Below are 16,154 nucleotides of genomic sequence, written 5' to 3' on the forward strand. Positions count from 1 at the left end.
AAAAACTCACGCTGGGGGGTCAGTTAAAATATTTTAAACCTACGTGTGAAAGGGTTAATAAAATAGGCACCGACGTATATGGACCTCCAGGTGGTTTAGACGTGGGTAATATGGTTTGCCCATTCTGCAATGCAAACTGGCTGGCACTAAGCCAAACACGGACGAGCTCAGTGCTTGACATACATGACAACTATTCAGTCTTTTCAACCACATAGCTTAGTTTTATTTTAGGGTTCAGACATTTAAATACAACTAAGTACTAGCAAAACAATACATTTAGTTTGTAAAACACATTTCATATCAGATACAGATTGTGTAAGAAAGTAACTAAAGTTTACTCTATTCTTAACTTCACTGGCCACTTTCTTTCATGTCTTTCAGGAGAAGTGGATGAATTCTCTGAACTGCGGCGCCCATCAAGCATTACAGATTAACTAACATGGTCATTATAAAGGTTTTTCAACAACAAAACACATTCACGAGAATCAGAATATCAAGTAGTTGATGACATAGCCAATAAGTTTGTGAATATTTTGAATAAAAAAGGAAAAGCAATAATCTTTTAGAAATAAGAAATAAAAGCAATACATCTGCCATACAGGGCTATTGTGACTGTGGTGTGTCATGTGACAAGCATGACACGTTGCCATAGAAATATTCAGGTGATATGTTCAGTGGTTGCAAGGATACTGCAGGGGGGGGGGGGCGCGGGAGATCAGCAGAAAAGAAAAGAAAAAAAAACAGCAGTTGCAACGACGTTCAAGTGCGTGAATAGCGGTCAGCGCTCTGCCTTAATAAAGCGCTATCGAACTGCAATTACACTGAATCGTTCTTCTTCAGACCGTTGACTTGCCCAACATAGAAGTTGCTCGCCGTAGAAAAGCACCTCTTCAGCGGACCGAAACTCGAGCTGCTATTGTGAACTCGCCACTGCTGTGCGTTCCGGTGAAAAGACGAACAAGAAGCTGAGCTTGTGACGTGAGGCGCTGTCAAGAGCAGTCATATATTTGCGCTGTAGGATTACAAATTTTATTTATACCTTTAATTTAGATTTCCAATACAATAGTATTTTATATTGAGTAAGTTTATAAATGATGAGACAAGGAAATCTCTGCAAACGGTAGGGGTTCCCAGCGGGATATTCCTGACTGTCCCGTCTCAATACGAGAAGGCTAGGCTTTTCCTGTTCTGGTTGTTTACCGGTTGAAGAGTCATGCTTAGCAAGTTTGAACACCTGCTATTTTATTACTGAGACCGTTTGTCATGGGAGTTCTTATCTCAGTGCGAGAAGTCCTGCACCTTTCTGTTCTCATGTCTCAGCTCATTTACATGCTTTGTTCATCACAATGTAATCCCTCCCCCTTGAAATGTATATAAACTACAATGTAAAGTTCCCTTAGTTTGACTTGACTTGAGTAAGATTTTGGACGAAGCAGACTACAGCAAATAAAGAATCCTGCTTAAATAAGTCTCCTGGTTTTCGCTTCTGAGTTTTTCTACACTGAAGAAGGAAGTTTACAACAGCGCTTTTATAAATTGTTCATCCAAAGCATAGTTTTTATTTAAATGAAAAGTTTTTATTTACTGTATTATTGTTCTCCCTTACTGTTATATGAAATAATGTCATTACAAAGTGAAACTATTGCAGGTATTTTTTATTGCACGTTTTTTATTTTTTATTTAAAAAAATCTTTCCGTTTTTATTTATTGATTTTTTAAAATGTTTAAGGGGGGGGGGGGGGGGGCGCAAAATTATCTTAAATTATCGGTCGCCTTAAACTCATGCTGGGGGCTCAGCTAGAGTATTTCAAAGTTGCGTGTGAAAGGGTTTTTTGTTTGCTCCCAATATCTGCAGCATCACAAAGGAGAACAAAGTGAGATGTTTGGGCAAGTTTGCATGCTGACACTGTGGAATACCTAATCATAATCAATGTTGAGGGTCCCGGATCATGATGCCAGGCAGGAATTAAGACAATGAATGGTCAAAATGCAAAGTAAGGTCAATATGATCAAAGTTGATCAAAGTCAACTGAGAAAGGTAGTCGCACCAGTGCGACCAGAGGGAAGAATGAGTCTAGAGCCCTGTACACTGTTGGCAGCTTCTCTCCAGTGTGAATTCTCAAGTGCTTGTAAGATTTCCTTTTAGAGTGAAACTTATTCCTCACAGTTGGAAGGTAAAACGGCTCTCTTAAGTGTGAATTCTCATGTGGTCATTAAGGTTTCCTTTTCGGCTGAAACTCTTTCCACACTGTTGGCAGGTGTAAGGGCTCTCTCCAGTGTGAATTCTCATGTGGACTTTAAGGTTTCCATGTAGTTCGAAAATCTTTCCACACTGTTGGCATGTGAAAGGCTTCTTTCCAGAATGAATTCTCATGTGACTGTTCAGCTGGCCTTTTTGAGTGAAACTCTTTCCACACTGTTGGCAGGTGAAAGGGCTCTCTCCAGAATGAATTCTCATGTGAACTTTAAGGTTTCCTTGTATACTGAAACTCTTTCCACACTGTTGACATGTGAAAGGCTTCTCTCCGGTGTGAATTCTCATGTGATTATTAAGGCTTTCTTTTTGAGTGAAACTTATTCCACACTGTTGACATGTGAAAGGCTTCTCTCCAGTGTGAATTCTGATGTGCTTATTAAAGTTTGCTTTTTGACTGAAACTTATTCCACAATGTTGGCATGTAAAAGGCTTCTTTCCAGTGTGAATTCTCTTGTGGACTTCAAGGCTTCCTTTTTGTCTGAAACTTATTCCACACTGTTGGCAGGTGAAAGGGCTCTCTCCAGTGTGAATTCTCATGTGGACTTGAAAGTTTCCTTGTACACTGAAACTCTTTCCACACTGTTGGCAGGTGTAAGGCTTCTCTCCTGTGTGAATTCTCATATGAACTCTAAGATTTCCTTGTTGACTGAAAGTTATACCACATTGTTGGCAGGTGAGATAACTTTCAGTCCTTGTCTTTAGAGCCCTTTTTTGTGAGTTTTTTTCAGTCTGTGAGCAACTAAAAGGTTTTTCTTCCGGTTTGAAATCATGATGTGTCTCATGCTGATCTTTCTCTTCCATTTCATTCAGGTCTTGACTCTCCTCTTTCAATGCTATCAGGTCTAAGGTGAAAGAAGACACACACACAAAAAACCAGTTTAGTGCCACAAAGCAACAGCTTGTTACTAATTGGACTTTTCATTTGACTTTTCAGTGAAACATGTTGAAATATGATATATATATACAGTATAGGGTTGGGTATCATTTGAATTTTATCGATTCCGATTCTTATCGATTCCTAATTTCGATTCCAAAAAGGTAAAAAAACAAAAACAAAATATATATTCACAATTATTCTAGGCCTTATTGCTAAACATTTATTTGTAACTGAATAAAAAAATCAACAGGCCAAAGAACACTTACACAAGGAATTTTTGCCCATGGTTTAAAAATACCATAACAACATCTAACCTAACTAATATAAATTCAAGCATTAATAAAGACAAGTTGTCACAGTCACGCTCAGTTTGTTTTAATTTCATTCATGTCGTGTATTCCCTTTGTTGTAGTTTCCACCACAATCTGTCACCGTGGACACTAACACCATTCTTTACAGCAGTTCGTCATTTTAGTTAATCATCACTGTGTATTTAAGTTCCTCCCTTTGTCCTGTTCATTTGTCGGTTGTTGTCTGTGCACTAGCACCGTTTCGTATTATGTTGTTGTTCGCTTGTTATTTAGAGTTCATAATAAATCTTAATTTTTTTTATAATCATCTTCGTTTCCGGTGGATCTAAGCATTAAAGAACAACCGACCAAGATGGATTATGCAGCCAAACTGGCTGTGATCGCTCGTGAGAGCAAAGATTTTTTAACCTTCTCCAACTTTTTCTGCCTCGCCATCACTTGCCCCTTCGACGATGAGACCCTGAAGTCAGTGTTCTGGGATGGATTTCCCAAAACCTTCTTAACGCTACATCGTTAAGTTATACCTTATCGTTAATACGCGTTTCCCGAAACGTTCTTAGTTAAGTATACCTTCTGTAAGTCATACGTTCGGAAGCTTGGTCTGGACCACTCTTAGCTTTACCTCACCACTGTTAACTGTTGGCCACCACTGCAAAAAGCTTCTTTACATCTCAGTCTATAAGAATATTATTCGGGAAGTTGTAATACACCCAGTGTTCAATTATTGTTATCTGTTATTTATTACAAGGACAATGCATATTAACATGACAAGTCAAAATATGCCAGAGTTAGCCAAAAGGCTAGTTTTCATCTGCAGTCAAAACATATCAAAACATAACAAAATCCAACAAACCCTACAATTTCCAAAATCACAGAAAAAAAAAAGAAGAAAAAAATCAATGTTGACATATTTGCATGCTAAAAAGCCAAGTTTTAAAAGAAGAACGAAATCCATTATAACCATTTAATTCTCTAACTGACGTTGGGATGTCATTCCATTCATTTGAGGATTTAATAGAGAAGGCAGACTGACTAAAAGCAGTTTTCCTGAAATGAATAACACAGTCCCTTCTAAGTGTACCTCTAGTGATACGCGACTGTTATCCGATCTTAAACTCAGAAATTCAATAAGAGGTGGTGGGGCCAGGCCATTAAGAATTTTATAAGCTAAACAGCCATTTGAAAACTTAAAGGGGTGGTAAAACACGATTTCACTTTTCTAACTTTAGCTAGTGTGTAATGTTGTTGTTTGAGCATAAACAACATCTGCAAAGTTACAGCGCTCTAAGTTCAAAGCAAAGGGAGATATTTGCTTTTAAAAAAATCAATTTCTAAGGACTACAGCAAACGACCGGTTTTGGACTACACAACATTATATACTACACAACATTCCTCCAGGGTTGCTGGCGTCAGCAAATCCAATTATTTACATAAACCCCTCCTCCGAGAATACTAAATAAGCGGGGCGAGGCCCTTTTACGCGAGGCGTTTAAAAACGCTGTTTTGGAGATGTCACAATGCCGTCGAAACGCTGCTGTTATTTTCATCCCGGTTGCAGGTCCGCTTTGTTCAGCCTTCCTAGGGTCGGGGGAGTTAGGGATCAATGGTTAAAATTTATTTTTAACTCGGTCCCTCATAATTATGACCCAAATCTCGCTCTCTGTGCTGCACACTGAGGAAAGCTTTCACAATCTTCGCGAGTTCAATGCAGGATTCGCACATCGGCTTGTGCTGAAAGATGGAGCAGTTCCAACTTTAAGAAGAGAAGCTGTTGTTTTACGGGCCACAACCTGTAAGTATGATTTATTTTTCGTCAATGTGTTTTCCTGTAATAGTTTGTATTGTTAATTGTCCACAATCGTTCTAAAAATACAAAAGTAACGGTGGCATACAGACAGAAACGATCACTAGATCCGCAGTGTTTACTAAAAAAAATTCCTTTGAGGACTGTAGTGTAATTTGTTAGAACGATTATATGAAATTCTTGTTTATGAAGCTTTTTTTTTGTAATTCTATAATAATTAGTACAATTAAATAACAGCATATCTAAAAAGTAATGAGAGAACAACAAAAAACAAACCTTTCTGAAACGTTCTTTAACAGCCATTCTTGAACAGGTTCTGCTTGATCATCTTCACTAACGGTTCCCCGGGTCCGATTGGTTTTATTGACGCCATTGTTTATAATACACCAAAGCACAAAGTACCAGTAAAGGTAAGGGGCGTGACGTTTCCGGAAAACGTGCACTAGACGGTTAGCGAATCACAACACACTGGGCCAGCTAACCAATCTGAGCCATTGCGTAGTTTTGAGGGACTGGCTTCACAGAACCCGGAAACCATCAGACCGTTTTTACAAGGAGGGGCAGAGCAGTGTAGAATAAAGGTAAAATATATGAAAAATAATACAATTTTTAAAAAACGAAGCATGAACACGTTACAGTGCACCCCACAAACACAATCAAGCCTTCGAAAAAATGCGTTTTACCACCCCTTTAACAGTTTTCCCAACTCAACAAATTATATTTTGATAAAATCTTACAATGATGAAAATGACGTGGCTTCTTATCAAAAAATGTTAGCGTTTGTTTATATATAGTCTGATATATCGAAAATTAGATAAATTAAATTTTATTTTCTTATCAGTATTTGAAATCTGAGAATTAAACTTAAGTTTGGAATCAATGATAAGATAATACCAAGATATTTAAATTAGGCTAATTCAAGTGTTTTCATGCAAAGAATAACATTGTAATTACTCTTGATTGTTGTTAGCTTTTAAATTATATTATCCAAGGTATTCAAATCCAAATGTTTGTCCAAAAGTATCCAAATGATTCTGGTGGGGAGTTTGCTCAGACTATGGCAGCGATACAGTGAATAGTGGTGCTACATCAAAGACGGCGCCGTCCGCGGAGCACTTTCAATGGCGAGTAAAAGCATACTGTCGGTTAAACCATATTCGGACGGTAGTTGTTTCTTATGGGGTCACACAGTATTTTCAACATTTACAAGGGTTAATCAGTGATTTTATTGCCAGAGTGTAAGTGTTTTTCTTCCACCACTAGCGTAAAAATCCCCTGCCAGATTACCTACTGTTTTTAGACAAACACCAAGGTTGTGTGTTGATTTAATTTAATTTAGTTTACAAGAAGAGATCACTTCAAAATTCACTGTTTAAATCCTTTTTGATCACTGCCGAGCAATGAATGTGTTGATGATGTACACTTTTATTACTAAATTGCTGGAAAGTATTTACAAGAACAATTATTCATCACAGCTCCACCTCAGCGAACAAAAAGGGGAAAGAGAAGAAAGCACGTAAACATTTGAAATTGTTATTGTGGCAGCAATATATGATCAAATTTTAAAATATGTAGGCTTTATACATATGTAGGCTCTATTATAGTTTGGATTTTTTTTATAAGTCCTAATAAATGCAATTTCAACTATTTCTGAAGTGCTGCTTTTATAAAGAACACCGCTTTCTCACATAACGCAGTGAAGCAGCCCCTGCATGAGTGAATAATTGATTCTCGAGCCAACGATATCAACCAATTCACTGGTAACGTCGCTCGTAAGGAGGTGTATCTTAAAGGGATAGTTCACCCAAAAATGAAAATTCTGTCAGTAATTACTCTCCCTCATGTTGTTCCAACCCCGTAAGACCTTCATTCATCTTCGGAACACGAATTAAGATATTTTTGATGAAATCTGAGAGCGGAGATCTATGACTCCTCCATAGGCTTATTGAGGGATTGAACTTGCAGGCCCCAAAAAGTTATTACAGACATCGTTAAAATAGTCCAAATGACTACAGTGGCTCAATCTTAAGTTTATCAAGCGACGAGAATACTTTTTGTGTTCGCAAAAACAAACAAAAATAACGACTTTATTTCAACTATTCATGTCCTTCTCTGTGGGCCTCGAGTCAGTTCACTAGTTATAAAGCGTAAGCTTCTGTTGTTGTACGTCACACGCATCACACACATGACCAGCGTCGGCCAATAGTGAGCCTACGTGTGACGTAGCTCTACGCAATTACACTAGTTTAACTGACTAGTGGCCAACAGAGAAGGAAATGTTTAGTTGAAATAAAGTCGTTATTTGTGTTTGTTTTTGCGCACAAAAAGTATTCTCGTCGCTTGATAAACTTAAGATTGAGCCACTGTAGTCACTTGGACTATTTTAACGATGTCTTTAATAACTTTGAGGCCGGCAAGTTTCAATCCTTTTGAAGCCTATGGAGGAGTGATCCAGCTCTCAGATTTCATCAAAAATATCTTAATTCGTGTTCCGAAGATGAACGAAGGACTTACGGGGTTGAACAACATGAGGGTGAGTAAATACTGACAGAATTTTTATTTTTGGGTTAACTATCCCTTTAAGCAAACTCCTAAGGTATAGTTCGGAGAATGCGCCAAGAAATGGTATAACTTTAGTTAAGTTATACCTTTGTTTAGCCTGAGCCTTTTTAGCGCACTAAGAGACAACATTATCAGGAAATCAGGCCCTGGATTGGGGAATTCTTCCATCACCCCGTGGACCTCCCTGACACCACTGGACTGAGCTGGAGAAAGGCGATCATCCGGTGTCTGGAAAATGACGCCCCGGTCCAGAACACAGCCGGACCCTGAGCACGAATCACCACGGAGAACTTGTGTGTCAAAGCCGCTATATTACTCCCATGTTAAAATCATTCGTTTAATAGTCAGTTGGCAGACAATTCAAGTGTTTTTCAATCATACACCAGTGGCAGTTTTGCACATTTACTTAAAACAAGCTGCAGTGATAAAGCATTTGAATTCCCGCTGTATTAATAACATCGCTGCGAGATCTAGTGAGAAGCATTCAAAGTCATTGGGTTATAAATCATAGATATCAGATCAAACAGCGCTGACGTGGACATACAGAGGACAAATTCCCGAAAAAGGGTAAAGGCCCCGATATATTTAAAGTGAAATTGAAGAACGAGCGGATGTGACGTAATTTTCTAACAAAAACTCATGTTCGCTAACAGTATATCGCTGCTCAAGTATTTCGTACTTCGTTTTACTCCAAAGCGAAGAACTAAAAATAACTTTGCCGTGAGTATATCGGGCCTTCACCATACTTGGCCTTCACATGTCACTTTCACTTAAATAAATGTAAAGAGTTTCACAAAAAGTAATACAATTCATAAATAAATGAGATTTGCAAATTTAAAAAAAATGATTTATGTATTTTATGTAAAAAAACAAAAAAACAACTCTGCCTGGCATTCATTTGCGAATCGCTTTCCTGTGCACGGTTCAGATGTGGGCCGGATCTGAGCCGACACTATGTCTTGGACAGCGCGGAAAAACTATATACTTATTTAAATAAATCCCAGTCTGTTGTAGTTTGTTAAGGGCACAAAGCCATTTATTGTGCATTCGGTTTTAGTTCATTTGACAGATGCCAAAGGAATGGGGCAAAACAATATTAAATAACTTTTATGTAATTATAAGAAGACTTGGTTCATTATGAAAATGGAGGCACAGGCCTGTTTATATGTTAATATAGCACTATTAAGGATGTTTGTCCACATGAGGTGACCTGCTCCATGTAAAAAAAAAAAAACACTTTTATTAGGATACTCTTCAAAAATATCATTAATTTCTGTAGAGCTGGAAATTTTAATAAGGATCAGATGACTGAGATCAGCTTTGAGAATGAAACCAACCTGTTTTTTCCTCAGTATCTTCTGGTTTCAAACTGAAGGTTTCTTCAATCTTGATGTCTTCACTCTCCTCTTTAATAAACGCCATCTTTATAATAGAGTTGGGTGGATCTCAGTCACTCAGTTTTTCTGTGTGTTTGTCCTGTTTAAGATGAGAATAATTAACAGAAAGATAAATAAATCCTAACTAATTCTCTGTGTCAGTCTCAATCAGCTCTAGTTCAGTACACTGTTAAGAGAGTCAGTCAGAGAGAGAGTTAATGGACTTAAATTACTCAAAACTAGCACTACAAACTAATGAAAGAACACACATTATACACACACTAGGCCTATATATTTAGGGCAGTTAATGTATTTAATGATTGTAGAAATCGAGATAGAAATAGATAATAGAGTGCTTTGAATCAGCAAATCATTTTCCAAAGCAATTGACTCAATTGACTCCGAGTTTCCAAAAGCTCCTTTTCTCCATCACTACCTGCCAGTGACTGAATTCGTGTTTATGATGAACTGATTCACAATAAAGAGAGCGGAATGAAACGCACCTTTATATTACTCATGTTTTCATTATCTTACTTTACTCACACAACGTTAACCAATGTTTGTTAAAGCAATGCAATGTTACATTTAGTAATAAATAATTCAACCTGCGTAGCTTAGAAAACGTTGGAACTGATTTAATGGTTTCTATAAGTTTAAAAACCTTTAACACTTATACACTAACCTTTCTTAAGCCGAGTCGCAACAAATGTATGAGGTTGGCGCAGCCTTATGACATCACAACCCCAGGTCAAAATAAAAGTCCTGTTCACACGCTGCTGTCTACAACCAAAGTGCATAGAACAGGAAATATACTAATAATAAAAGAGAGGACATAAATTCAGAGTTGAATTGGTGAAATACATATTTAAATACATGTTGTTCAATTATGTGCTGAAAAAGTTAGGAAACTACTAAAAATTGTGAGGTAAAACTGTATTGTTTAGGGGAGGAAATATATAAATTTTACATCTTTAGTAGTCTCCTAATATTTTATCACACACACACACACACACACACACACACACACACACACACACACACACACACACACACACACACACACACACACACACACACACACACACACACACACACACACACACACACACACACCTTCAAGCTAGTGACATATTTGCACTTTATTTTGCTGTAATTGCTGCTGTTTATTGTTGTTTGTTTTAAGTTGATTTAAAAAAAAGTGATAGTAAATATTTAAATTGTTAGAAAAGATTTCTATTTTGAAAAAATATATATTTTTAACTTTTTATTCATCAATGAATCCTGAAAAAAGTGTCACGGGTTCCAAAAACATATAAAGCAACACAACTGTTTCCAACATTAATAATAACTGAGTATAAATTCAGCATAGTACAATGATTTCTGAAGGAGCATGTGACACTGAAGACTGGAGAAATTATGCTGAAAATGCAGCTTTGCATCACAGAAATAATTTATATTTTAAAATATATCAAAATAGAAAACCATTGTTTTTTTTTCTTTATTTTTGATCAAGTACATGCAGCCTTTGTGAGCACAAGAGACTTCTTTCAAAAACGTTACAAATAGGAATGTGTCCAAAAACTTTTGACCAGTGGTGTATATTAAACCGTGGGTCCATTTAGTCCCAAGTAGTATTGAAATAATACACCTACATGTATACATCTAATACTTTGATATTAGTATACTTACTACATCAGTCTACTTAAAACCTACTTGAACATTACTAAAAGTTCTCTTTCTGTATGATAGAGTTAGCAAAATAACCACAATTCACTGTGATTTCATATTGCAGCTGGTCAATATATGGCTACACTGGAGGAAGTTGGTTAGATGAACACTGCCAGCCTACTGTCTTCTTTCAAATATTGGACCAACATTGATGCTTTTCTCCACAATGATTCCACAATCCCTTTCCACTCGAGTTTGGTGGACCCCCAGACTTTTGACTTTGATGGATTAATCATCCAGTTGACAGAGTTGTTGGGTTTGGAAGCAGACTTTCATTACATGGATTGAGCAGCAGCATCTCCGAGCGCACTGGTCCATTCTGAAAAAACACGTCCAACTGGCGACTGCAGTTCTTCAGGGGTGGACGCACTACGATGCAGCCAAGGAATAACGCTGGCACGCGTTGATGGTGGTTACTTCTTGAACCTAACCGTCATGACCAGGGACATTTGGCAAAAGAAAATGCCATCGAACCTCTCAATAACATGACTGAAACCTTCAAAAACAAGTTAAGGAACCTAACACCAAGGGAACTTGCTCGTCCAACAGTCCAAAAAAACAACCCATGCAATATTGCCTCGATGAACATCCTTAAAAATGACAGACGATTTATTCTGCAGCTGCTGGATGAGTCAATTAAGCAAGTCACTGCCTCATATATCCACCTGACTATTCTAAAAACCTTGACCATATTTGGCCAGAAAGATGACAACTCCTTGGCACTTTCCAGGCCCATGTTCAGAGCACGTCTATCCATGCTGCATGCACGTTAACTGCAAAGGTCCCGTCCACTCATCTGCTATATTCACGCTACGCCTGCAGGAACTGATGGGCCCTCAGAGGAGACTCTACACCGCACTGCTCATACATGAAGCAGTGAATTACCAGTCAAAATTGGACTGCAGTGACATGGACATCTCAGGTGAGCTGCGTTGCATCCTCCGGTCCGATCAACTAAACTTTTTGCGATTATATGTGAACTCATTGCACTTGCACACATGAAATAAATTTAAATTAAAAATCTGTAATTAAATTAAAAATCAAATTAAATTCTGTAAATTCCCAGGGAGAAGGCTTTTTGACCACCTGCAAGCAGGTGTTGGATCACATAACCAACACTCTGAGGAGCTTGTTCAACTCCCACCTTGGAATGTGTGGGTTTGAGGAATCCTGGAGAAGCTTCCAGCTGGAGGAACCCAGCATCCAAGCATTCGGTCTTTAAAGTGACAGCAGTCTTAAATACCTGCCTGTGTCATTAATGTTAATCAAACAACGAAAGATGTTAAATAAATGTATACATGTTAAATAATCCTACTGTACCTGAAAAATGTGATTTATTTAATTAGTATTTTTCATATTTGTCAATTGTTTGTAATTTGTTTAATTATTTTTTTTTTAATATAGGGCTAACAAAAATAAAATAACTAAATTATATATATGGTTATCAGGAAACGTTTTTTTTTTTGTAGGTATATAAAGGATGTTAAATTCTCTCAACAGTCAGTTTTGCCAAAGATGGCAAAATAAAAATATTTTTAGTTTAATTATTTATTTTAAGTTATATAGTGCTTTGTTGGTATAATGTCTGCTGGAATCATAAAAAATGTTCAGTGTTAAATAAATATTTTTAAATTGTAGGTTTGTAATTGCTATTTTCTTTAAAAAGCAGAAAAAAAATTATAAAATAAATTGGGGGGAAATGCACACAAAAAAAACGTGTTTGGTATTCGGCCAAGTGTTTCATAATATTCGGTTTCGGCCAAGAATTTATTTCATTTTCATCTCTAATCCAAAGATGGACTGGGTGAAGTTATTCTACAAGCGGAGGAAGAGAATTGGAGGCCAGTCGCATTTGCATCGAGAACAATAACTCTGGCTGTCTGGATGTCGATACACACAGATAGAAAAAGAGTGCCTGGGTTTAGTATATGGAGTGGAGAGATTTCACAGCTATGTGTACGCACGGCTTACCAACATGTGTAGCAAAGACAGATTACAAGCCAGTAATAGCCATCGTTAAAAATAACTTGAACATTCGTTTCCAAGAATTCTACGACTGATGATGCGACTGCAGAGGTATGACATGGAGCTAATTTACACTCAAGGAAAGGAGTGGCAAACATAATAAAAAGCTCCACAGAGGCTGATGTGCCTCAGCATGTGAACATGGTAGCTGAAGCTCTTCCAGTCACACACTGAAACTAATTACAATAATAATACACATACTTTATATGGTAGCATCTGAATATATCAAACTTAAAAATGAACAGCTGTTTTTTTGTCACCCAATCACATCATGCCCCTTGTTTTTTTTTTACTTCTGCATCCTCCCCAACTTTATTTTCACTCCCCATTAGCAATTTTGTTGCTAGATTTATCTTTTCAGACTACATTAGAAACATTTTTTTTAAAAAAAAGCACATAGCAACAAATTTAGCTATTTTTTTCTATTTATTTGGCAAACTTTAGCAACTTAGAAAAGTGACTCAAACAATAAAAAAGGCAGACATTTCCCCTCTAAAACAGGAACAAGAGAGCATTGAACAGCAGCATCCGCCTGGAGAGAGGAGCAGAAGTCAAGTCAAGTCACCTTCATTTATAAATTGCTTTTAACAGGATGGATTGTTTCAAAGCAGCTTTACAGTGATAATAGAAATTACCGTAGCATATTGTTTAGGCTTTTCCACAGCTCTAGGACAAAGTTATTGTCCAGCTAAAGACAGTCTTGATTGATTCACTTCCGTTGTGAATATAATTAGTTATAAACTTAGGGGCCGCTAAGACGACACCGTTCTAACAGAAAAAAAACCTAATGCGCCCCGGCCGCCCATCCGCACAAAACAGTGCCTGGTGTCTCGAGAACGCACTCCCTGAAATAGTTTCGAAGGTGAAAACGATGATCTGTTTTCACAGGGGAGAGACTAGTTGACACTTCCGGCGGACTATAGTAAACCTCGGGAAAAACAGAGATACTAATATTAGCGTAGACGCCATCCTTCTTATGATGTGCCAAGTACATCAGGATTTAATGTACTGATCTAAAACTATGCAGCCAAACATTTAATTATAGAAGTCTATAATGTGTTATATGTATGCTAGGCCAAAGAGATGTGTTTTTAGTCTAGATTTGAACTGACAGAGTGTGTCTGCTTCCCGGACAATGTTAGGAAGATTGTTCCAAAGTTTTGGTGCTAAATAGGAAAAGGATCTACCGCCAGCAGTTGATTTTGATATTCTAGGTATTATCAACTGGCCAGAATTTTGAGATCGCAATAGACGTGAAGGACTATAATGCGTTAAGAGCTCGCTCAAGTACTGGGGAGCTAAACCATTTAGTGCTTTGTAAGTAATCAGCAATATTCTAAAATTTATACAATGTTTAATAGGGAGCCAATGCAGTGTTGACAGAACCGGGCTAATACGGTCATACTTCCTGGTCATGTAAGAACTCTAGCTGCTGCGTTTTGGACCAGCTGTAGTTTGTTTATTAAGCGTGTAGGGCAGCCACCCATAATAGCGTTACAATAATCTAGCCATAATGTCATGAACGCATGAACTAGTTGTTCTGAGTTTTTCATTGAGAGCATATGACGTAATTTAGATATATTTTTAAGATGAAACAATGCGATTTTACAGATACTAGACACGTGACTTTCAAATGAAAGATTGGTATCGAAGAGCACACCCAGGTTCCTAACCGATGACGAGGACTTGACAGACCAGCCATCAAGTGTTAGACAGTATTCTAGGTTATTACATGTGGAAGCTTTTTTTCCAATAATTAGAATCTCTGTTTTTTCAGAATTGAGAAGTAGGAAATTGCTAGTCATCCAGTTTTTTATATCTGCTATGCATTCCGTTAATTTTGTGAATTGGTAAGTTTCATCAGGGAGTGAAGAAATATAGAGCTGAGTATCATCAGCATAACAGTGAAAACTAATGCCATGCTTCCAAATGATATCTCCCAAGGGTAGCATGTACAGAGTGAACAGCAACGGTCCTAGTACTGAGCCTTGTGGTACACCTTACTGAACTTTTCGGATGATAAGAGCAAATCATTTGTGAATATAATGAGAGCTGTCTCAGTACTATGGTACGGTCTAAATCCTGATTGAAAATCCTTGCTGATATCATTTCTTTCTAAAAAGGAACATAGTTGTGAAGATACTGACTTTTCTAGTATCTTTGACATAAAAGGTAGATTGGAGATCGGCCTGTAATTGACTAATTCTGTAGGATCAAGTTGCGTTTTTTTAACAAGCGGTTTAATTTAAAAGTTTTTGGTACGTATCCTAATGACAAAGATGAATTAATGATATTAAGAAGAGGATATGACCTCTGGAAGTATCTCTTTCAGTAGTTTAGTCGGTATAGGGTCTAACATACATGTTGTCGATTTAGATGATTTAACGAGTTTAGAAAATTCTTCCTCTCCTATAGCAATAAATGAATCTAATTTTTCGTCAGGGAGACTACAATGCACTGCCTGATGCGATACTGTTGCATAGTTGCATACAGTTACAGTTGCATAGTTATAATTTTCTCCCTGATATTATCAATCTTGTAAGTAAAGAAGTTCACAAAGTCATTACTGCTGTGCTGCTTGCAAACTTCTGGGGTTGAAGTTTATTTTTCGTTAGTTTAGCCACTGTTTAAAATACCTAGGTTTTTTTTATTGTCTTCTAATAGGGTTGAAAAATAAGCAGATGCAGCATCTTTTAAGCCTCTCTGTATGCAATCGTGCTCTCTTTCCATGAAATGCGAAATGCCTCTAATTTTGTTTTCTTCCAGTTGCGCTCTATTTTTCTGTCTGCTCTCTCAAGGGCCCGAGTGTGCTCGTTGTACCATGGCATTGGACTATTTTCTTTAATCTTCTTTAAGTTAATAGGAGCAACTGTGTCTAAAGTGCTGGAAAAGAAAGAGTTAAAAGTTTCTGTCGCAATATCGAGTTCTTCTAAGCTATCTGGGATGCTGAGATGATGAAACTGATAAGGAAGATTATTAATAAAACAATCTTTAGTGATAGGAAGTGATAGGTATAACATATTTGTAACACAGAGTTGGCTTTGCAGCCTTGGCTGAATTAAGTTTACACGAGACTAGATAATGATCTGAGATGTCATCACTCTGCTGCAGAATTAATCTAGAGTATGATTACGGCAATGAGTAGGTCCTGACACATGTTTTCTAACTCCAATAGAGTTAAGAATGTCTTTAAATGACAATCCCAATGCATCTT

General features: G+C 37.3%; 1 protein-coding gene across 3 annotated transcripts in view; it reads right to left on the reverse strand.

Moving 5' to 3' along the window:
- Positions 1-200: 200 nt before the first annotated feature.
- The window catches only part of LOC143718351 (uncharacterized), a 39,589-nt gene continuing 23,635 nt past the window's right edge, over positions 201-16,154 (reverse strand). Inside the window, exons 1-3 of one of the 3 annotated variants that reach the window (XM_077209441.1) lie at positions 9,870-9,932; positions 9,149-9,287; positions 201-3,099 (exon numbers count right to left, since the gene is read on the reverse strand). In XM_077209441.1, the coding sequence (XP_077065556.1) occupies positions 2,189-3,099; positions 9,149-9,233 (996 nt within the window). In that variant the 5' untranslated portion in view covers positions 9,234-9,287; positions 9,870-9,932 and the 3' untranslated portion in view covers positions 201-2,188. Of the gene's footprint in view, positions 3,100-8,966; positions 9,031-9,148; positions 9,288-9,869; positions 9,933-16,154 lie in introns of those variants that run through there. The other 2 variants (XM_077209442.1, XM_077209443.1) reach the window with 2 other exon arrangements.

The sequence above is a fragment of the Siphateles boraxobius genome, unplaced genomic scaffold, assembly GCF_051911475.1.
Source record: "Siphateles boraxobius isolate OS27281-9 unplaced genomic scaffold, OSU_SipBor_1 61, whole genome shotgun sequence".
In the NCBI taxonomy this organism is placed as follows: domain Eukaryota; kingdom Metazoa; phylum Chordata; class Actinopteri; order Cypriniformes; family Leuciscidae; genus Siphateles; species Siphateles boraxobius.